Source organism: Pseudorca crassidens, chromosome 15 (assembly GCF_039906515.1).
Source record: "Pseudorca crassidens isolate mPseCra1 chromosome 15, mPseCra1.hap1, whole genome shotgun sequence".
Classification (NCBI taxonomy): domain Eukaryota; kingdom Metazoa; phylum Chordata; class Mammalia; order Artiodactyla; family Delphinidae; genus Pseudorca; species Pseudorca crassidens.
In genome coordinates this window covers 79,113,261-79,130,600 of record NC_090310.1, presented here as the reverse complement: position 1 = coordinate 79,130,600, position 17,340 = coordinate 79,113,261, and the positions used below count along the sequence as shown (strand labels likewise).

Here is a 17,340-nt window from a genome sequence, read left to right as displayed (position 1 = left end):
GCCCTTTGCTCACTGGCGTCCCTTGGGACAAGTGGCAGTTGAGAATCAGCTTCTTGGAACTGAGGCTGGCGGGCATGATCTCAATGTAGAGTGTTTTCTTTAAAACCACGCCGTGCCTGCCGGCTTAGAAGGGGATTCGTTCCGTCCTGCCAGGACCTAGTGGGCTTCTCCAGGGAGCTGGTCACTGTGCTGGGCTCCGTGGAGCTATGGAGATGGTGAGAATCCAGAGAGTAAATGACAGTCCAGCAGGACTTACCAGTGTTACTAGCTTGAGAAACTGCCTTGTCGTGAAAGCATCTTCTATCACGCCTCTTCCTTATCAGTAAACGCTCTTTAAGAAGGTTTTGATAAAGGAAAAAGGAGCATTCCCGTGAAAAGTGAAGTCTTAGAACAGTTTCACACTAGTTTGAAAAGTCTCTCTGAATAGATTTTGTGAGCACCTACTGTGCGCTCAGTGGCTTGAGGCCAGGGAGTCACAGAGGCTTAGAAGATGCAAGCTCTGCCCTCATGAAGCTTTGGTCGTCACCTTAGATGTGGACCAGTCATAGGACTGGGCCCAGGGTTGGGGCCCTGGGCGTGGCACTTAGTAGGTGCTTACTCAGTGCCTGCTGCATTTCCCCCAGCCTGTGCTCAAGAGGCAGGGAAGGCGGCTGCCAGGCATCCACTCCCGGTACTGTTGAAAATCACTAGCTGTCGCTCCTCTGTTGCAAAAACCTCGGAACCGCAGGCCTCACTGTGTGGCGGCAGGAAGGGGAGCTCCCCGCCCCTCCAGGTCACACTGTTCCTGACGAGGGGTCTCCGCCCCCCTTTGCACCACCCTCGGACCCGGCTCTGGCTTCCGTGACCATTGCTGAGGCGAAGGGGAAAAGTTGCTGGGAAGAACTGTGTGTTTGAGCGTCACTTTCTGCCGGGTTTAGAAAGAAAAACTCCAGCTGTCAGATTCCAAATCAAAAACACTTGGAAGGGGGATTTTTTTGCCCAGAGTTTTCTTTTCCGAGTGGTTGAAAACAGCATTTCACGGAAGGTCCGGAAGCTCCAGAAGCAGGTCAGAGAGAGGAGGAGAGAGACAGGGAAGGGAAGTCAGGCTGGCAGCCTGGGTGCTATCCCCCGCGGGAGAGAGGCCTGCGTCCCCTCCTATGGCCCTGCCGCCCCGCCGGCTCTGGGCGGCACGTTCCCGCCCGCTCACTGCTGTCTTCTGTTTGCTTGCAGACGTGTACTTCATTGCCACATTGTCCTTCTTGTGGAAAGTGTCTGTCATCACTCTGATCAGCTGTCTGCCCCTCTATGTCCTCAAGTACCTGCGAAGGCGGTTCTCCCCTCCCAGCTACTCGAAGCTCACGTCCTAGGCCGTGCACTCGGGAGAGGGCCCCGGTCTCCGCACTCTCCTGGCGGACAGAGTTCAAGTTGCATTTCTGTTAACCACCACCCGTGGATTGTGCAGTGGTGGCTCCCACGTGCAGTTCTGATAGGAAGAGGCGCTGCGCTTCCACGGAGCCCGACACCGAATAAACAGGAGGATGGCGCCTAAGAGGGCCCCACACGGGGGTCTGAGCCCCTGGTGATTCACAGTCGAGTGAATGTGACTGTGTGAAAAGCGGTGACTCAGCCGGGAGGTGTGTTCATGGGTCACTGTGCAGGCTTCCTTATGGCTTGAGTGTTGTTGTCATGTGATAAAAGTTTCTGTCTAGTCGAAGGCGGTAGAGGGTTTTTTGGTTGTTGTTTTAAACAGTCCTAATGTGTGTACACTTTTATGTCGTTCTGCTCTTAAAAACCTGGTTTCAGAGAAAGGTAAAGCTCTCAGTATAGGTTTTGGGGGAAAAGACGGTGACATTTGGTAAAAAGTTAACCAGACAATAATCTCAATTTGGAAATGCTAAATGTCCTCTCTAAGGCAGCCCTGCTTATCGAAACGGCACTGGATTCCTAGGGTTACAGAAAACCACGTGAGAAGAGAGCAGAAGAGAGAGAGAACCGTAAATCCGGTACGTTATCCTTCCTCCAATTCAGCATCTGTGGCCTTGGAGTTAACATCACCTGTCACCTCGTAAAAGAATTTCAAAGGTGTTATCTTGCTTTGTTCGGATCTGGTAACAATTACAAAGCCTGTGGCTATCTGAGGACACTCTGAGACATTTTCAGCAGAGTTGTTTTAGCAGGAAACGTGCCACTGAACGGCCCCTAAATGTGTCGACAGTGTGACAAGAGACTCAGCTAATTCTTTAGGCAACGTAGCACATGTGACTCAGACCCTCTGAGTCTGAAGTGGAAAGGTCAGGGACTGGGGCTCTTTACGTCCACAGAAATCTGTTTCCTGTTAGGAGGAATTACTGAGGACACAGTGACAAAGGCAGAGGCGTCTTAGCACGCTGCCATTCATCAGTGGCAGCTTCGAGCGAGGAGCCCCGGTGGAAGGAGGCCTGGGCTGCAGCTCTGGGGTCTGGGCTCCGTTGCGCTGCCTACAGATTTCAAGGGGAACTCGCTGGAAGGCAGCCAGGAGTAGAGAGTCCTCTCCCTACCAGGGTGGGGCCCACGCATGTGTGTTTCCTATAAAGCTGGGGCTTCTTGTTTCAGGGGAAGAAGAGCATTTTCAGGCGCTGGATGTGGCCCGGCAAAGCTTTCTTGGGTTTTCAAGTCTCTCCTGGCAGAAGCCACATGTGTGTGCCAGAGGATTGGGTTGGTGGGTCTGCAAGAGCCGATCGTGCTCGAGATCTTAGATTTGTGGTTAATTCTTTATGAGTACATACCCTCCAGCCCTTCAGCCTGGTTCTTCTTCATGTGCTTCAGAGCTGTAAGTTATGGCTACCGCTCCAGGGTAAGCCTGCTCTTGGAGAGCTGGGGACACGAGGCCCTTGACTTTGGAGCACTCGATAGGCTCGTGCATTTCTGTTGCCCTTTTAAAACTTTATAGAATGACAGTAAGTTGCAGGCGCTGCGCAATTGGCTATGACGTCACTTCTATTTTAGTTTCAAGATTCTGCAGTTTTGCAGGATTTTTCCCGTTCTGTCCCAGCCATTTCTACCACATAGAAAACATTTACGGGAAGTAAATGTTGTATTGAATGAATGGTTATTCAGGAAGGGGATCTTTGTCCAAAACTTTGAGAAGGGGCGAGCAGGTCTGACGTCTTTGCTGGGTGATTTTATGTGATTTCAGAGGTGGAGTGAGAGGACGTTGTGCTCAGCGTTTTTGTACCTGTGTGTCTTCTTGGAAGTCTGCCTGTATAACTGGAAGTCTAAAGGTACTTCTACTCCCAGCTCTCAAACCCTGAACTTGACCTTGTTCACAGACAGGTGATGGCTCCTACAGGTAGGTCTCATGGAAATTTTTAGAGGTTTCCAGCAGTGACAAGGAAGGAAGATAGTCTCTTTGGTCTTTTCCTTAATTCCCAGTTTTGATCGAGGTGCTTGGGTTGACTTTGAAAGTCAACACCTAAACTCTTGCTTGGCATCTGGGAGGGAGAGAGCGTCCCAGAGGAGCAGAAGAAGCTGTGCCTGGAGGTCGCAGGTGCGTTTGTGCCGTCAACAGACCCCCTCGTTCTGCCTTTCGACCGTACCCTGGTGGAGGCGGCCAAGGGTGAGAGGGACTGAAATGCAAGTGGGGACCGTGACCGTGTTGGAGAGCCACCCTGCCAGGGGGCAGCCTGCTCCCACCGCCTTCCGGGGTCCGGAGTGTCTAGGAAAACACACGTGTGCGTCTCAAACTCTGGAGACCCACGTGGCGGGAGCCACGAGTCAGCTGAGTGTACACGATCCTGACGTGCTCACATCAGCCCATAATCCCAACAGAGGATCTGCGTACACAGGCACGTCCCGTGTTAGCTTAGCTGTGGGGAGAAGACAAAGACGCAGACAAGAAATCCAAGCCATTTTAAGGAAACTGCTGAATTCCTAAAAAGCATAAGGATTCCGTTCACCAGTCTGGAAGGAACTTGGGAAACACCGTTGACGCCTTGGAGGTCCCCTCGCCTTGGAACTCAGTGGCCCCAAGTCTCCGGCAGCCAGAGGCCCCTGGCACACCATCAGCGCTGTTTAAACACTTCCCTCAAAGTGAAAGTTACACCTCCCCCTGCGCTTTGACAACATTAGGTATTTCTGTCAGAGTAACTTAATTATATTATTTGATGATTCTTTTTATTATATTTTTTGGTGATGGTTGTGTGTGTGGGAAAGCGAGGAATCTGTTTGGTGTCTCTTTTTTCCTCCCTTTCTCTAGGAAAATGACCAGACAAGTGTCTCCATCTTGAGTGATCTCTTGCATCTGCCCGTTTCAGTGCTAATTGGAGAGTGTGCACACGTGTGTGTGTGTTGCTTACGGTGCTCCGTGTGCACACACGTGTGTGTGTTGCTTACGGTGCTCCGTGAGACCAGCTGCACTTATTTGGGTTGCTTGGGGTGGAGGACTTCACCCTAAAGCAACGAAGGGCATCCCAGGGAGCATCTTGAGATGGGAGCAGACCATCTGTTTACAGCCACCTGGAGCTGGGAGGCCCAGAGCTGGGCTTCCTCCCACTTTCAGCTTTATTATAGCCAGATCCCAGACTCGCTTCCCTTAAGTGAAACCCTTTTTCGTAGCAGTGATCTTAAATACCAACATCTGCTTACCCTTTCCTCCGTATGTTTTCCACTGAAAATTTAGGTTATGCTGACAGTTTTTTTTTTGTTTTTTGCGGTAGGCGGGCCTCTCACTGTTGTGGCCTCTCCCGTTGCGGAGCACAGGCTCCGGACGCGCAGGCTCAGCGGCCATGGCTCACGGGCCCAGCCGCTCTGCGGCATGTGGGATCTTCCCGGACCGGGGCACGAACCCGCGTCCCCTGCATCGGCAGGCGGACAGACTCTCAACCACTGCGCCACCAGGGAGGCCCTGTGACAGTACTTTTGAATGTATTTTGGGCTTTTGTGCTCATTGGAAATTGACACGATCATGCCTGTTTTTCTTTCTTTAGACTTTTGCTTTTATACTTTGTTTTGTTTTTCCCGGGGTGGGGATAGGAATGCCCTTGCACGTTTATGGGGCAGCATTTTAAACCTGCGCGAGAATTGCAGATGGGACCTACGTGTTCTTCTGCTCCATCTTACTTAAGGCCAACACCTATCAGCCATTTTGATCTTGGATCTTTTTGGTGTGTTTGCAACGTGTGTATGTGTGAGTATGTGATGTCACCTCAAGTGTTTTGAAGACATACTTGGTTTTCACTGCGTTAAAATCCTATCACTCACAGTTTTGTTTTTCATTAAGAAATATACAAGGAGCTTTGCAAAGACAACAGACTTTATTTCTCCCCCCTTCTTTTAACATAAAGCTTTTTATTTGATTGTTTATATATATGTCTTAGGAAATATTTCCATTAATTAAGTCCATTGTGTCTTGGAAAAATATCTATATTATGCTCTTGGATGGAACCGATAAGCACGTGAGCAGCACTGCAGTACTTGGAGATGCTCAGCGTCTTCTCACACCAGCGCGGCGTTCCTGGGAATCTGTCTTCTCCGTCACAGTATTGGTTGGAGACACAGTCTGTTGGTGTCGCTGGGCGATGTCAGTGAACAGTGTGTTTGCTGGGGGGCAGGTGGGGAGGGGGCGTGGTATTTGCAAAAAAACAAAAATTGTGGCTCATTTATTATTGTGTTGCCATGGGGCTGACTGTGAATTCCTCCGGGACTCTGACGTCCTCATTAGTAGATTATCTGTAATTCTCATGGCAAATACTCACCAGGACAGCGTTTTTTGATTAGAGGGAAGTGATAGTACAGAGCTTTAATTTAGCAGGAGCTCCCAGATGATTTAAATTCTTGATCCTGTGATGACACACATGTGATCCTGCGAGATTCTGAGCGGTTCTCTTTTCATTGTCTGCCAGCGTGGCCCGTTGCTGTTGCTCAATAAAACTTGTGTACTTTATGCCTTTGGGGAGCATTTTAATTTGTGCAAGGACGTGAAACTCTGGTGTCAAAATGAGAGCTTGTTATTATAATGCTATGTTGTATGTATCTCATGGTACATAAAATGTAAATAGCTTTTTCTCCAGGTAAAGAATATTTTAATTTCAGCCAAAAAAACCCCCAAACCCATGCATTATTTATTATTCTGTACTGTTGTCTATTCCAGATATGTTAGAATTTCCAAAAGTGATCTATATAAAAAAGCGAACATATTTTATGATTCATATTGTATTTATACACCCAGTCTTTGACTGCTTTGTATAGATTTTTTTTTTTATAATCAAGTGATAGAAGATTTAGGAACCCAGTCACTTAAGTTTTAGGGAAAAGAGGTTTTTAATCTATTGTATAGGATACAGAGGACATGGTATTTTATTCATCTAATCTGGTAATTCTCAGCCAGAGGTGACTGTGGCCTGCAGGGGACATGGGGCAATGTCTGAAGTCACTTTTGGTTCTCGCAACTTGGAGGGGTGGTGGTCTGCTGGCATCTAATGAAGACTGCACAGGGCAGCCCCGCAGCAGAGGATCATTCAAACCGACGTCAAAAGTGTTGAGGTTGAGAAACCTACATACAATCTGCGAGCGTCAGTTTTGCCGTTTGTAAGAGTCTGTCTTCGTTTCCAAAGGAGCCCAGCAGCTGTAAACTCGTCTCAAGAAGCTGATTATACATCCAACTGGCCAAATGTTTTAATTAGCCGCTCTTTGCAGTGCGGGCTACTGGCTTCCTCTCCCTGGCTCTCCGCTGAGAGGGCCGTTCTCAGTTTATGGAGTCGAGAGGAGATTGTACATTAGCTGTGCCTCAGTCAGGAGCGGCTCCCCGGGCACGTGGAGGATGCATGCGCTCAAGAGCAGAGGGCAGTACTTTTCCTTAGCCGCGTGCCGTCGATGTAAAGTCTTCAGACCGCTTTTACCTGCTGTGAAATTCCATGAATGTGCAGACACTCCTCCATCCGAGCCGCTAGGGGGAACTTGAGGATCAAAAGACATTTCTTGTTTCCTGTTTTCTCCAGCCTGGCGGGCCCAGCATACCTAACTGTTATGTTTCAAGACGCTGCTTTCATAGCTTCAGAATTTATTTCATGGCCAGCGGCTCCGTTAAAAACAGACATTTCTTTTTATGTTGTTGACCAGACTATTTTGCTGGACTTAGCTTGGGGAAAAAAAAGAAAAAAGAAAAAAAGATGGGGGCGGGGATGAGATGAATATTTATTTGATCTCAGATATTTGCATTTTTGAATAATTGGCAACTGGGAATCCTTGCCCTCCGCACTCTTCAGGCTCATAAGGTTTAGAGACGAAATGTCCCAACACCTCAAGTACTTTAACTGTTTTTGTTACGAAACTTTTCAGGGTGACATGAAACCCTGCAGTATTTGTGAGCTGATCTGTAAATGATGGATTTGCTCACCTCAAAATAGAACCGTAGTCGCTCCAAACTTTCCACAAGTTGGAGCACAGTAACAGAATTCATTCAGGACTTGCTAATTTCCTACTTTAAATGGGTTACATAACAGAACAGTCCCTCCTTTGCGCCTCTCAAAACTACCCTTGAAGTGATGGTGAAATGTATCGTTAAAAGCTAGAAATAGCTTTGCTAAACTCTGGGAAAACGATGAGTTTTTTTTTTTTTCTTCTTCTGATATCCCCCCCCCCTTTTTCATCCAAACATTGCATAATGTTAAAAAAAAAAAAAAAGTCAAATCTTTCCGTGGGATTTAATTTCGTTCTCCATGTGGCTGTGGTTGGAGGGATAACTTAAGTACTTTGGGGGCTGGCAGATTTTTGGAGGATCACGCACTCCCGGATCGGTTTTCATCTGAAGCCTTAGCAGAGAAGTATGCCCGATCCTGGGGTTTCTCCCCTTCCCTCCTGCTCCCCCTTTTGTGGATGAGTTATCTACAACGTAGCATCTTTTCAGAAGGCCTGCCTTCTCGTAAGAATGCCAAAGCAGAGCCACCCTCCACTTTCCCTATTGAGGTTTTGATTTTGAAATGGATTCCCCTTAAAATTTGGGGGTAACTGAATCATATGTGAAGTCACCAGCCCCACACCCTATGCTCAGTGACCAGCCAGGTCTCATTTCTTAGAACTCAGCCTGCAGGGTCTGTTTGCTTACACTGAGAACTTCGTGTTCCTAAGCCTCTGCTGTTCATTTTCAAGAGATTTAAGAGAAGAACATTTTTTCTTTTATTGGGTCCAGATAAGCCCAGGAATATTTTTTTTTCCTTCAAGGAAGATTGCAGAATCCAGAAAGAGGGATGGGAGTTGTGTGGAATATGCTGATGTATTCATTCATTCATTCACTAAATATTTACTGAGCACCTACTGTGTGTTGGGTACTGTTCTTCGGGCAGGAAGCAGCAGTGGAGAGCGAGAGGGACAGTTCCTGCCCTTCATAGTGATTATCTTCTTGTGTGTGGGAGAGACAGTGGACGTACAGATACAGACTCTAATGTCCTCTGAAGAAAGCAGGGAGAGGGAGAAGAAGAGAGTGATTAGGTTAAAGTATGGATAGAGGAAGTGATGGGGGTCAGAGAAGGGGCCTTTGGGATGGACCACTGGAGCAGAAGCCTGAAGGATGAGAGGAAGGGAACTGTGGGAAGCTCTGGGGGAAATGGTGTTTGGGCAGCAGGGTATGCAAAGGCCCTGGGGTTGGAAAGGCTGGGCGTGTCGGAGGAGCAGAAAGGCGGGCACATTGCCGGAGTGCTGAGACCAAGCGGGAGGTTGGAGGAGGTGAGGGCGGGGCGGGGAGGCAGGTAGGGCCTGCAGTCCATGGCATTCAGACTGAGTGCTGTATGAGAACCAAACGAGCGTTATTAAAGTTGGCCCACGAACTGTGTCAGAACCTGAACTCTGTCCAAGGGGCCCCAGTTCACTCTCTCCCTGCTACTCACTGACCCATCCCTTCCTGTCTTTGTTTCCACCTCTGTGTTCCAAGGGGGTTGAGGCGAGACCCCTCCCATTGGAATCAACCCACTGCCATGCCCAGTATTTCTGCGTGACTTTATTGGCATAAACGACACTAACTATTATATAAAGAGGAGAAGAAGGCGGTCCTTGGATGAAGTTTCTTCTTGCTTTTCCAGCAAATACTACAAAGGGTCTCTGTTCAGCCCTGCCTGGGGCACAGTGGGCAGAGGTGATTGTTCTTGGGCGAGCCCTGGAAAGCCGGCCACCTCCGACTTAGAAGGTGAGTCTGGAGGGAGAACCAATAGAGAAGAATGAACTGGGTCACGTTCTTCGAAGCTGCCACATTTCCAGAATATGCCCACTTGGGTCGGATTTCGAAGAGGAAGCGCTTTGCAGTCATGAACTGCGTGCGGGAACTCAGGCTGTGTTCAAATTCCTCCTGAAGAGAGAAATAATAACGAGAACAGGCTGTGGAAAAGAATGTAGTTAGTGTCTTAAAGATGGGCAAATACTCATTCTCATTTGTCCTTTTATGTGAAACAGATTTTGTAGAAGGCAATTGGAGTAGCTAACGACATCCAGAGCCCTGCTGATTCGAGTGGGGCCGGGGCCGGGGGCTCCAGTTTGCCCAAACTACTGATCAGATCCAAGGAAAGAGGTGAGTTGATTACCCTGGAAATCGCACAGGAATTCTTCAAAGACGTGGCCAGTAATTAGCATGTAAGATGCTACTCGCTGTGCACAAAACTTAGCATAATTTTATTAGGCAGCTCATCACCACCAGAATTAGAGAAAATCAGGCCAGAAAAACTCCCGCTAGCCAGGCTGCCTGATGCAGACGTGGAGACTTTTGCTCTAAAATGGCTTCATACTTAAGGGAGACGCTAAGAGAATGCACTACCTTTCTTCTGGGCCCAATGGTGGGCGGGAGTAGAAATGAATGCAATGACATTTTAGGAGACGGGCTGGAATTTGGCGGGGGGTAGGGGGAGGCAGCAGAGGGCGCCGTGCCATGGCCCCAGCTGGAATCGAGACAGGCTTGGTTTAAATACCCAGTCCCACACCTACTGAGTGATATGGGGCCGATTCCTTAGAGTCTCTGAGCTTCAGTCCCCTGCCTGTTTTTAGGACTGGGAACACCACCTGTGAGAGCCAGCAACGGGGCTCATGGCACAGCTGTTGTCATCCCTTGAGACCTCTGAGGGAGGGCGGGCTGCAGATGGAGGGGGGCCGTCTCCCCGATGCTCGAAGTCCTTCATAGAGATGGGTTCACGTGCATGTTTTTTCCGAACACTGAGGTCACCCGTCTGGACAGAGTCCTTAAAAGAGTTCAAAGTTTGGGCACAGAGGCAATACCCCACCTTGACTCTGCTCACCTCTCCTTGGCTTTGCAGGTGCTTTCCCTTTAAATTGCCCTGCTCTGAGCGGCTCCTGTTCCCCGCGTGGGACAGGAACCTGCCCACCTTATGCTGAACTGGCCTGGGCACCCCTACCTGGGGCTTACACCCCTTCAGGGCTGGGGGTAGATGTAGCCAAAGGAGAAAGAGGACGTCCCTCAAACTCCACTGACTCCGCAATTTGGGATGGAGAATGAGAGGCAGGCAGTCATTGAATTGGCAAATCATTTAACACATTTTTTTCACATGAAAACAAATTCATGAATAGAGCAGAAGGCAAAATCTGCTTGAGTTTGAAAAAAAAAACAAGAGGCTTGAGAGAAGTGAGGGGGGAGGGGGTGACTGGAGCCCACGTGGGTGGTGCTTCCTCACTGGCTTTGCTCTTAGGGGATGTGGAGAGGTGGCTAGGGAGGAACTGACTTCCCGTTTTGTCCTCTTCCAGCCCAGGACCTGGCCCGTGGTGACTTTGAGTTTGTTTTCTTATTCTGGTAAAATATACACAAAGTGTACCATTTTAACCATTTTAAAGTATACGGTTCGGTGGCATTAAGTCATTGAATTTTTCTTTTTTTAAAATTTTTATTGAAATGTAGTTGATTTACAATGTTGTGGTCACTGAGTTTTAAGAGTGGATTCTGGAAGATTCAGGAACCTGACTTGAAAAAGTGGGCCTTGCTGTGTCATGGCATTTTACGGTTGCAAAGTGCTTTCCCACCTGCCCCTCATTCTGTGATTATGAGGTGTTACCATCTTCATTTTGCAGATGAGAAAAGCATCATTGAGAGAGACTGAGGGTGAAGCAGGGTCACATAGCAACACAAATATTCATAACACTATTTACAATCGCCAAACAGTGCAAACAACTGCTCAACGGATAAACAAAATGTGGTCTATCCATATTGTGGAATGCTGTCCAGCCATAAAAAGGAATGAAATACTGACACACGCTACAACATGGATGGACCTTGAAATTACGCTGAGTGAATTAAACCGGTCCCTATAGGCCACATGTTGTATGATTACATATTTATATGAAAAGTCCAGAAGAGGCAAATCTATAGAGACAGAAAGTAGATTACTGGTTGCCTAGGGCTGGGGAAGGTCAGAGGATGGGTGTGACTTCTGATGGGTAGGGGGTTTCTTTTGGGGATGGTGAAAAAGTTCTAAAATTAGCTTGTGATGATGGTTACACAACTGTACACACACTAAAACACAATTATACACCACATATGGGTGAATTTTATAGTACATAACATATCTTAATAAGTCTGTTAAAAGACAAACCCTACCAAACTGTGTCTAGAGCGGCTGCGCTGTTTTTGCATCCCACGGCAGTAACACATGAGCATTTCAGTTGCTCCACATCCTTGGTAGCACTTGGCATTGTCAGTCCTTTTGTTTTAGCCATTCTGACAGATGTGCAGTGGTCTCTCTTCATGATTTTTAATTGTATGTTTCTAATTGTCGATGACATTGAACATCTTTTCATGTGCTTGGTTGCCACCCACATGTCTTCTTTGGTGAGGTGTTCATGTCCCACCCCCTCCCCCTGCCCCCCATTTAAATTAGATTGTTTTCTTACTGTTGAATTCTGAGAGTTCCTTATATGTTCTGGATAGAAGTATGTTGTTGAATACGTGATTTGCAAAAAATTCCCCCCCCCACCTGTAGCTTGTCAATTCATTCTCTTTGTTGTCAATATTTCTCATACTAGCCACTGTGGTGGGTGCATTGTGCTATCTCATTGTGGTTCTCCTTTGCATCAGATCATTTCTTAGTCTGGTATGTGGGGTCTTGGTTCAACAGCAGCTCTGGTTCTATGCACAGTGCTTCACATACAGAATGTTTTTGAAGAGGGGGAGACGGTCGTTATCTTTTCTACTGGTAAGGTTTTAAGAGATACAGTGACTGGCTCAAGGTGACACAGCTCCTAGGTGAGAGGTGGGGCGAGGATTGGAACCCAGGTCTGTGGTCTTAGAGGCAGCTGCTTTTTTGGAGCTATAATCCGCTTTAACCCTCAACTTCAAGGCTCCCAGTAAAAGCAACAGCCTGAGTCTGTCCAGCAAGCTGCATTCCTTTATGGTATGTCATGAGAGGTTGAGAAATGTCAGTGAAGATGACGAATGCTCTGTTTATCTGACTCTCATCATTCCCAAGGACCCTCCTTACCTCCGTTCCTGACATAGCAGTTCCCAGGGAATTGCCACATTTTCTAGCTGCTGTCATTGTGGTTGTTCCCACCTTCTAATTATGAGCAGAGTCAGTCCTGGGATGGGGTAGAGGCCTCGAGTCATGAGTCATTGCAGGGATATTGTCACTGGGGAAGAGAGCCCCTGGGCTGTCTGGAGGCACCGTTCGACATCCACGAGCACCTACTGGGAGCCAGGCAGCTTCTAGGCACTGAGGATGTGACCTCCATGGCGCCTGCTCTCTGAAGTACCTTCTGTCTTAGACGGAGAAACAAACAAGCATCATGTAGGTCTTTGCTCAGATGTCCCTTCTCAGAGAGGCCTTACCTGACCGCCCCACTCACGTTGCAGCCCTGTCATCCTGTAGCCCCTTACCCTGCTGTATTTGTCCTCGGCACTCAGTGCTATGGGAGCGTTCTTTTCAGTATCGTCCGGTGGAATGTTTGCTCTTTGACTTATTTGTTATTCTGGGTACTTAGAAAAAGGTGGCACATGATGAGTGTTCAATAACTGTGGAGTGAATAAGTGAAGTGAACAAATAAGGTAACTGCATTTCACAGTGATAAATTAAATCAGGATGCCATTAGGGAGACTGGAGTGGGATAGGGGTGAGGAGTGTGTGTGGCTATTTTAGACTTGGTAGCCAGGGACAGCATCCTTGAATAGGTGAATTTGGAGCTTAAACCTGAAAGGTGAGGGGAACCAGCATTCATAGATATGAAAAAAGAGTGTTTGAGGCAGAGGAAATAGCACGTGCAAATGCCCTGTGGCAGGAAGTGTTCAGCATATCGAGGAAGAGAAAGAAGAGCAATGGTGGCCAGTGCTGATGAGTGGCAGGAAGTGAGTATTGTCGTCTAGCAGGAAGGCATCCATTTACCCCCCGGGCCTGTCTCCATGCCAGAACTTGCTGCTTTCTGAACTTTGCAGGCCAGCTTAGACAGTGGACCTGCTGGGATTCCCATCACTAGAGATGTCAAGGATGTGGCTCATGCCCCAGACCACATTGCTTGCCCCAAGTATGACTGATTTCTTTCTCCAAGTCCAGGGTTGTGGCTTTTGGAGGCTGGATCAACCCATTAGAAAGCTCTCTTAATTCTTGAGAGAATCTCCACTGGACCCAGGAAATGCCTCTCAAGAAGGACTTCTAAGAGCTACATGGCTTCCAAATGGGAGTGTGTATGCTGTGTTTTCCACCTGTATTGTCTTGTTGAGTCCTCACAGTAACCGTGTGGTTTAAGTGGCATTAAACTCATTTGACAGATAAGGAACGCAAGATACACTTATATTCCAGACCTGACTTATTAACTTACTAATTATGAAATGCTGGACAAATAATGCACCCTGAACCTGAGGTTTTTCATCTGTGAAATGAGTATGTGTCTGAGTATACGTGTGCCCAGTCCCTCATTGATAATACTTGTTGGGAGAAATATATGTATTGATGTATGTGAAACGCCCGGCATGGGGCATGAACACATAAAGCCATCCTGTATCAGTCACAGCTCCATGTTTGCACGCAACCAACATCAGCGCTGGCAAAGCTAAGCCAAGAATCGGGGAGGGAGGATTTATTGCCAGGATGCAGAGTGACTCAGACTGGAACTCGGGCTTGGAACAGGCAGGAACCAGGATATGCTGGGGATGCAGGTGGCAGGAGCTAATCCACCTCCAGTCAAGTTCCTGCAGCTTGTTTGATCACCTCCAGCTTTTTTAATCTACCCCACCCAACCCCACTGCGTATCACTACACAGTCAAAGTCCTGGTGGGAGAATCTCACGAATCCAGCTTGGGTCACATAGCCGGGTATTTTGACTTACAGTTCCTCCAGATTGTCTGCCCTGGGGAAGAGGTAATTTTTCAAGGGGATTGTTTTTGTTTCCCTAAGAAGAAAAGGCAAATGGATGCTTGGTGGTCAAAGAAAAACTGTGTCTATTACAGTAATAATATTGGCTTTGCCACTGAACTCCCTGATCAAGACGTTCCCTCTCCAGGCTTCAGTTCCTACTCTGAAATGAAGGCACTGAGTTCCACACCAGGGTGACTCTCAGAATCTCTGGTGGAACTTTAGAAAAATCGGGACACACTCTCCTCGGCCATCTGTTTTGATCAGCTTTGAAACTTCTCGTGGAAGTCCCTCTTACATCTCATTGGCCAGTACTGGGATACACGCCCACCCCTAAACCAATCACTGGTGAGAGGGGAATGGAGGACGGCCAATCAGATTTGACCCCTGCTCTTCCGAAACCAGGGAGGGGGGGTGGCAGTTGGCTGACCCCAGCAGGGTCAGCAGTGCTTTATCTCTATTTGTTGGACGGATTTCTTTGAACCAGTGGAGCTTAAAAGGTGGGGGGTAGGAGTCAGGGTGTCCTTTTCAGTCCGGAAGTGGCCATAAAAGTTGTGTCCTCATTGCTCCATGGAGCACCCCCAGAGGGAGGCCATCTGTGACCTGCCACATAGCTCAGCCGCCCCAGGTATGAAACTTACCTAAAATGTGCCAAAGCCGGTGGCAAACCTGGAGCAGAAAGAAACACCAGGTGGTAGCATCCAGTAAGTAAGGATTTGGGCTGAAATGAAAAAAAATTTCACCTTGCCAGGCATGATGGCTGCGCTGATGTTGATGTAAGGCTCGTTTTAATGATGGTGCCAAGTAAGCTTGGCTGTGCAGGTTGGGGGCTGTCCCCACCTCAGCTGTCAACTCCGCTTACCTTTGCGAGAGCTGACAATTACATGGTGACACTTTTCCACTCGTGTGTGACCTAACACAACCACTCTTCTCAAAAGTTGGTAACTAAATTTGAGGTGCTGAAAGAAATATTGCAATTGAAATAAAGCTTTAGGGAACGTTTATGCACCTTGGAGTGAATTAACGTCTCGGGGGGAAAAAAAAGGCCCTTCTCTAAGCACAAATATATACTTTTCACGTTCCTTTTTGGGCACCATGGATTTTAATAGCAGTGTAAATCAGATTTTACAGGCCACATATTTCAAGTATGGAGTTCATTAAACGTGTGAAATTTGACATTTGCTTCAGGGCGTGGCCAGGCTCCCTAGTAATGAACCACAAATTGTGTTGGGCTTTCTGATCAAGTTCGAGATGCTAAAACCCCAGTGGAGTTGCACAAAGAGGCAATTTCCCTCCAAGGCTTCCCCAGCCTGGTTCTCCCTGGAACCCTCCTTCAATGGACCAGGTGCAAATAGGGTATGTGGTTCCACCATCTTCATTCAAATTGAGAAACATGGCTCACATAACCTTTTAATTGATTTCTGAGTGGTATCAATGCATTTATTAATTCAGTGACCATTTAGGGGGCACCTACTCTGTGCTAGTCTCCATGTTGGCTCTGGGGATGCAGTGGTAAAAGAGACAGTGTCTCGCCTGATGGAGTTTGCGGTTTGGGGGGGAAATGAACGTAGAAGAAGAATCTACTTTTGCCAACAATTAGGAATCGCCGACTGTAAGAAGTCTTATGAAGGAAAAGCCTGGGGTGTTATGAGGCCCAGGAGAGACTCAGGGAGTCTCTTGAGTCTCCTGGTTCCTGCCTGTTCCAAGTTATGGGGAGGCATAATTTTTTTTTCTGAGAGTATTAGGAAAGGCCTTTCTAGGAGTCCTAGTTAAACTGAGACTTGAAAGATGGACAGATCTTAGTTAGATTAACAGTAGGGGATGTGGAGTGGAGGGAGAGGGGATAGTGACAAGGCAGAGAATGTGTCCTGCCCTCAGTTAATCAGTGACTAAATATTTATGGACTACTTGTGTTCTGGATTAGGCATTATGATGGAGAGAAGGATGTGGAACTTGTATCAGCTGAGACTCATGGTTGCAAGCAACAGAAGCCTGATTAATTGGGAATTTATTGACTCATGTACCTAAGAAGTACAGAGTAGTGTCAGCTTCAGGCATGGCTGGATCTAGGATGAATTGATATCAGGCATCTGCCTCTATTGCCTGGCTTTATTTGGTTTGGTGTTTGCTTCTTTCCAGGCAGCACCTCTCCTACTGGTGGCCCCAGGAACCTAGGCTCACATCCCACTAGTTTTCCAATCCCAGTCCACAGAGCGGCTCCTTCTCATTACCTCCAGCAGAAGTTCTAGATCTGAATCTCCTTGGTCGGTCCCTCATCCAACCCTGAGACAATCACTGTGGCTGGAAGTGTGAGATGACCTGCTTGGCCAGCTCTGGGCCACATGTCATTATTGGAGCCAGAGAGAGGTGGGCTGAGCTCCACCTAAGCCACAAGAATAGGAATGGAGATGGAATGGTTCCCCAGAGGAAAATGGGGGTACCGGCATGAAAATGTGTGCTAGCAGATGTGGGGCAGGCAGACCATCTGCCACAAAATCAAGGCTTCAGGTGAGTGAGTCTTGCGACGTTTCACCAGGTGGCCTTGAGGGCAAAGATGCTTTCCTGGGCTTCTGTTCTGTGCCATGCATCGTGCTTAGAGCTGAATGGAGATGTCTTCTTGTCATCTAAGTCCCTGTCTGAGAAGCAGTAGGAGATGTACAAATGACTGGAATTCAAGGATGGGTGATAAGTTCTTTGAGAGCACTACAGGGACAGAAAGCAAGGCAACGACAGCTATGACATTCTCATGGATTGCAAGCTTGCTTGAGAAACGCCTTAAAGGAGAATTCGTGTTTTGGTAGACAGTGATGTTAGGAGGGCACTTCAAGCCAAGGAAACAGCAGGACTAAAGACAGAGAGGCTGGAAGGTGGAGTGCATTCCACTAACTGTTCACGATGCCATTTTCTCAGAAGTATAAAGACATGTAGGGAAATGGTGGGAGTGCAGCTAGAAAGGAAGCTGAAACCATATTGCTTAGTTGCCAGTGACAGAAACTCACGTCAAACTAGTTCAAACTTAAAAAAAAAAGAGGGATGTAGTGAGTGGGTAGCATTGGCT

The 17,340-nt window shown here is 47.7% G+C and overlaps 2 protein-coding genes across 6 annotated transcripts in view; both read left to right on the top strand.

The window, feature by feature from the left end:
• The window catches only part of ATP9A (ATPase phospholipid transporting 9A (putative)), a 133,310-nt gene extending 127,411 nt beyond the window's left edge, over positions 1-5,899 (top strand). For all 5 annotated transcript variants that reach the window (XM_067708464.1, XM_067708463.1, XM_067708467.1 and 2 more), the window contains one exon: positions 1,210-5,899. In XM_067708464.1, coding sequence (XP_067564565.1) covers positions 1,210-1,346 — 137 coding nt within the window. In that variant the 3' untranslated portion in view covers positions 1,347-5,899. The remainder of the gene's footprint in view (positions 1-1,209) is intronic.
• Positions 5,900-6,044: 145 nt separating this feature from the next.
• NFATC2 (nuclear factor of activated T cells 2) overlaps positions 6,045-17,340 on the top strand; it is a 187,654-nt gene continuing 176,358 nt past the window's right edge. Inside the window, exon 1 of the mRNA XM_067708473.1 lies at positions 6,045-9,511. The gene's annotated coding sequence lies outside the window, so the exon portion shown is untranslated. The remainder of the gene's footprint in view (positions 9,512-17,340) is intronic.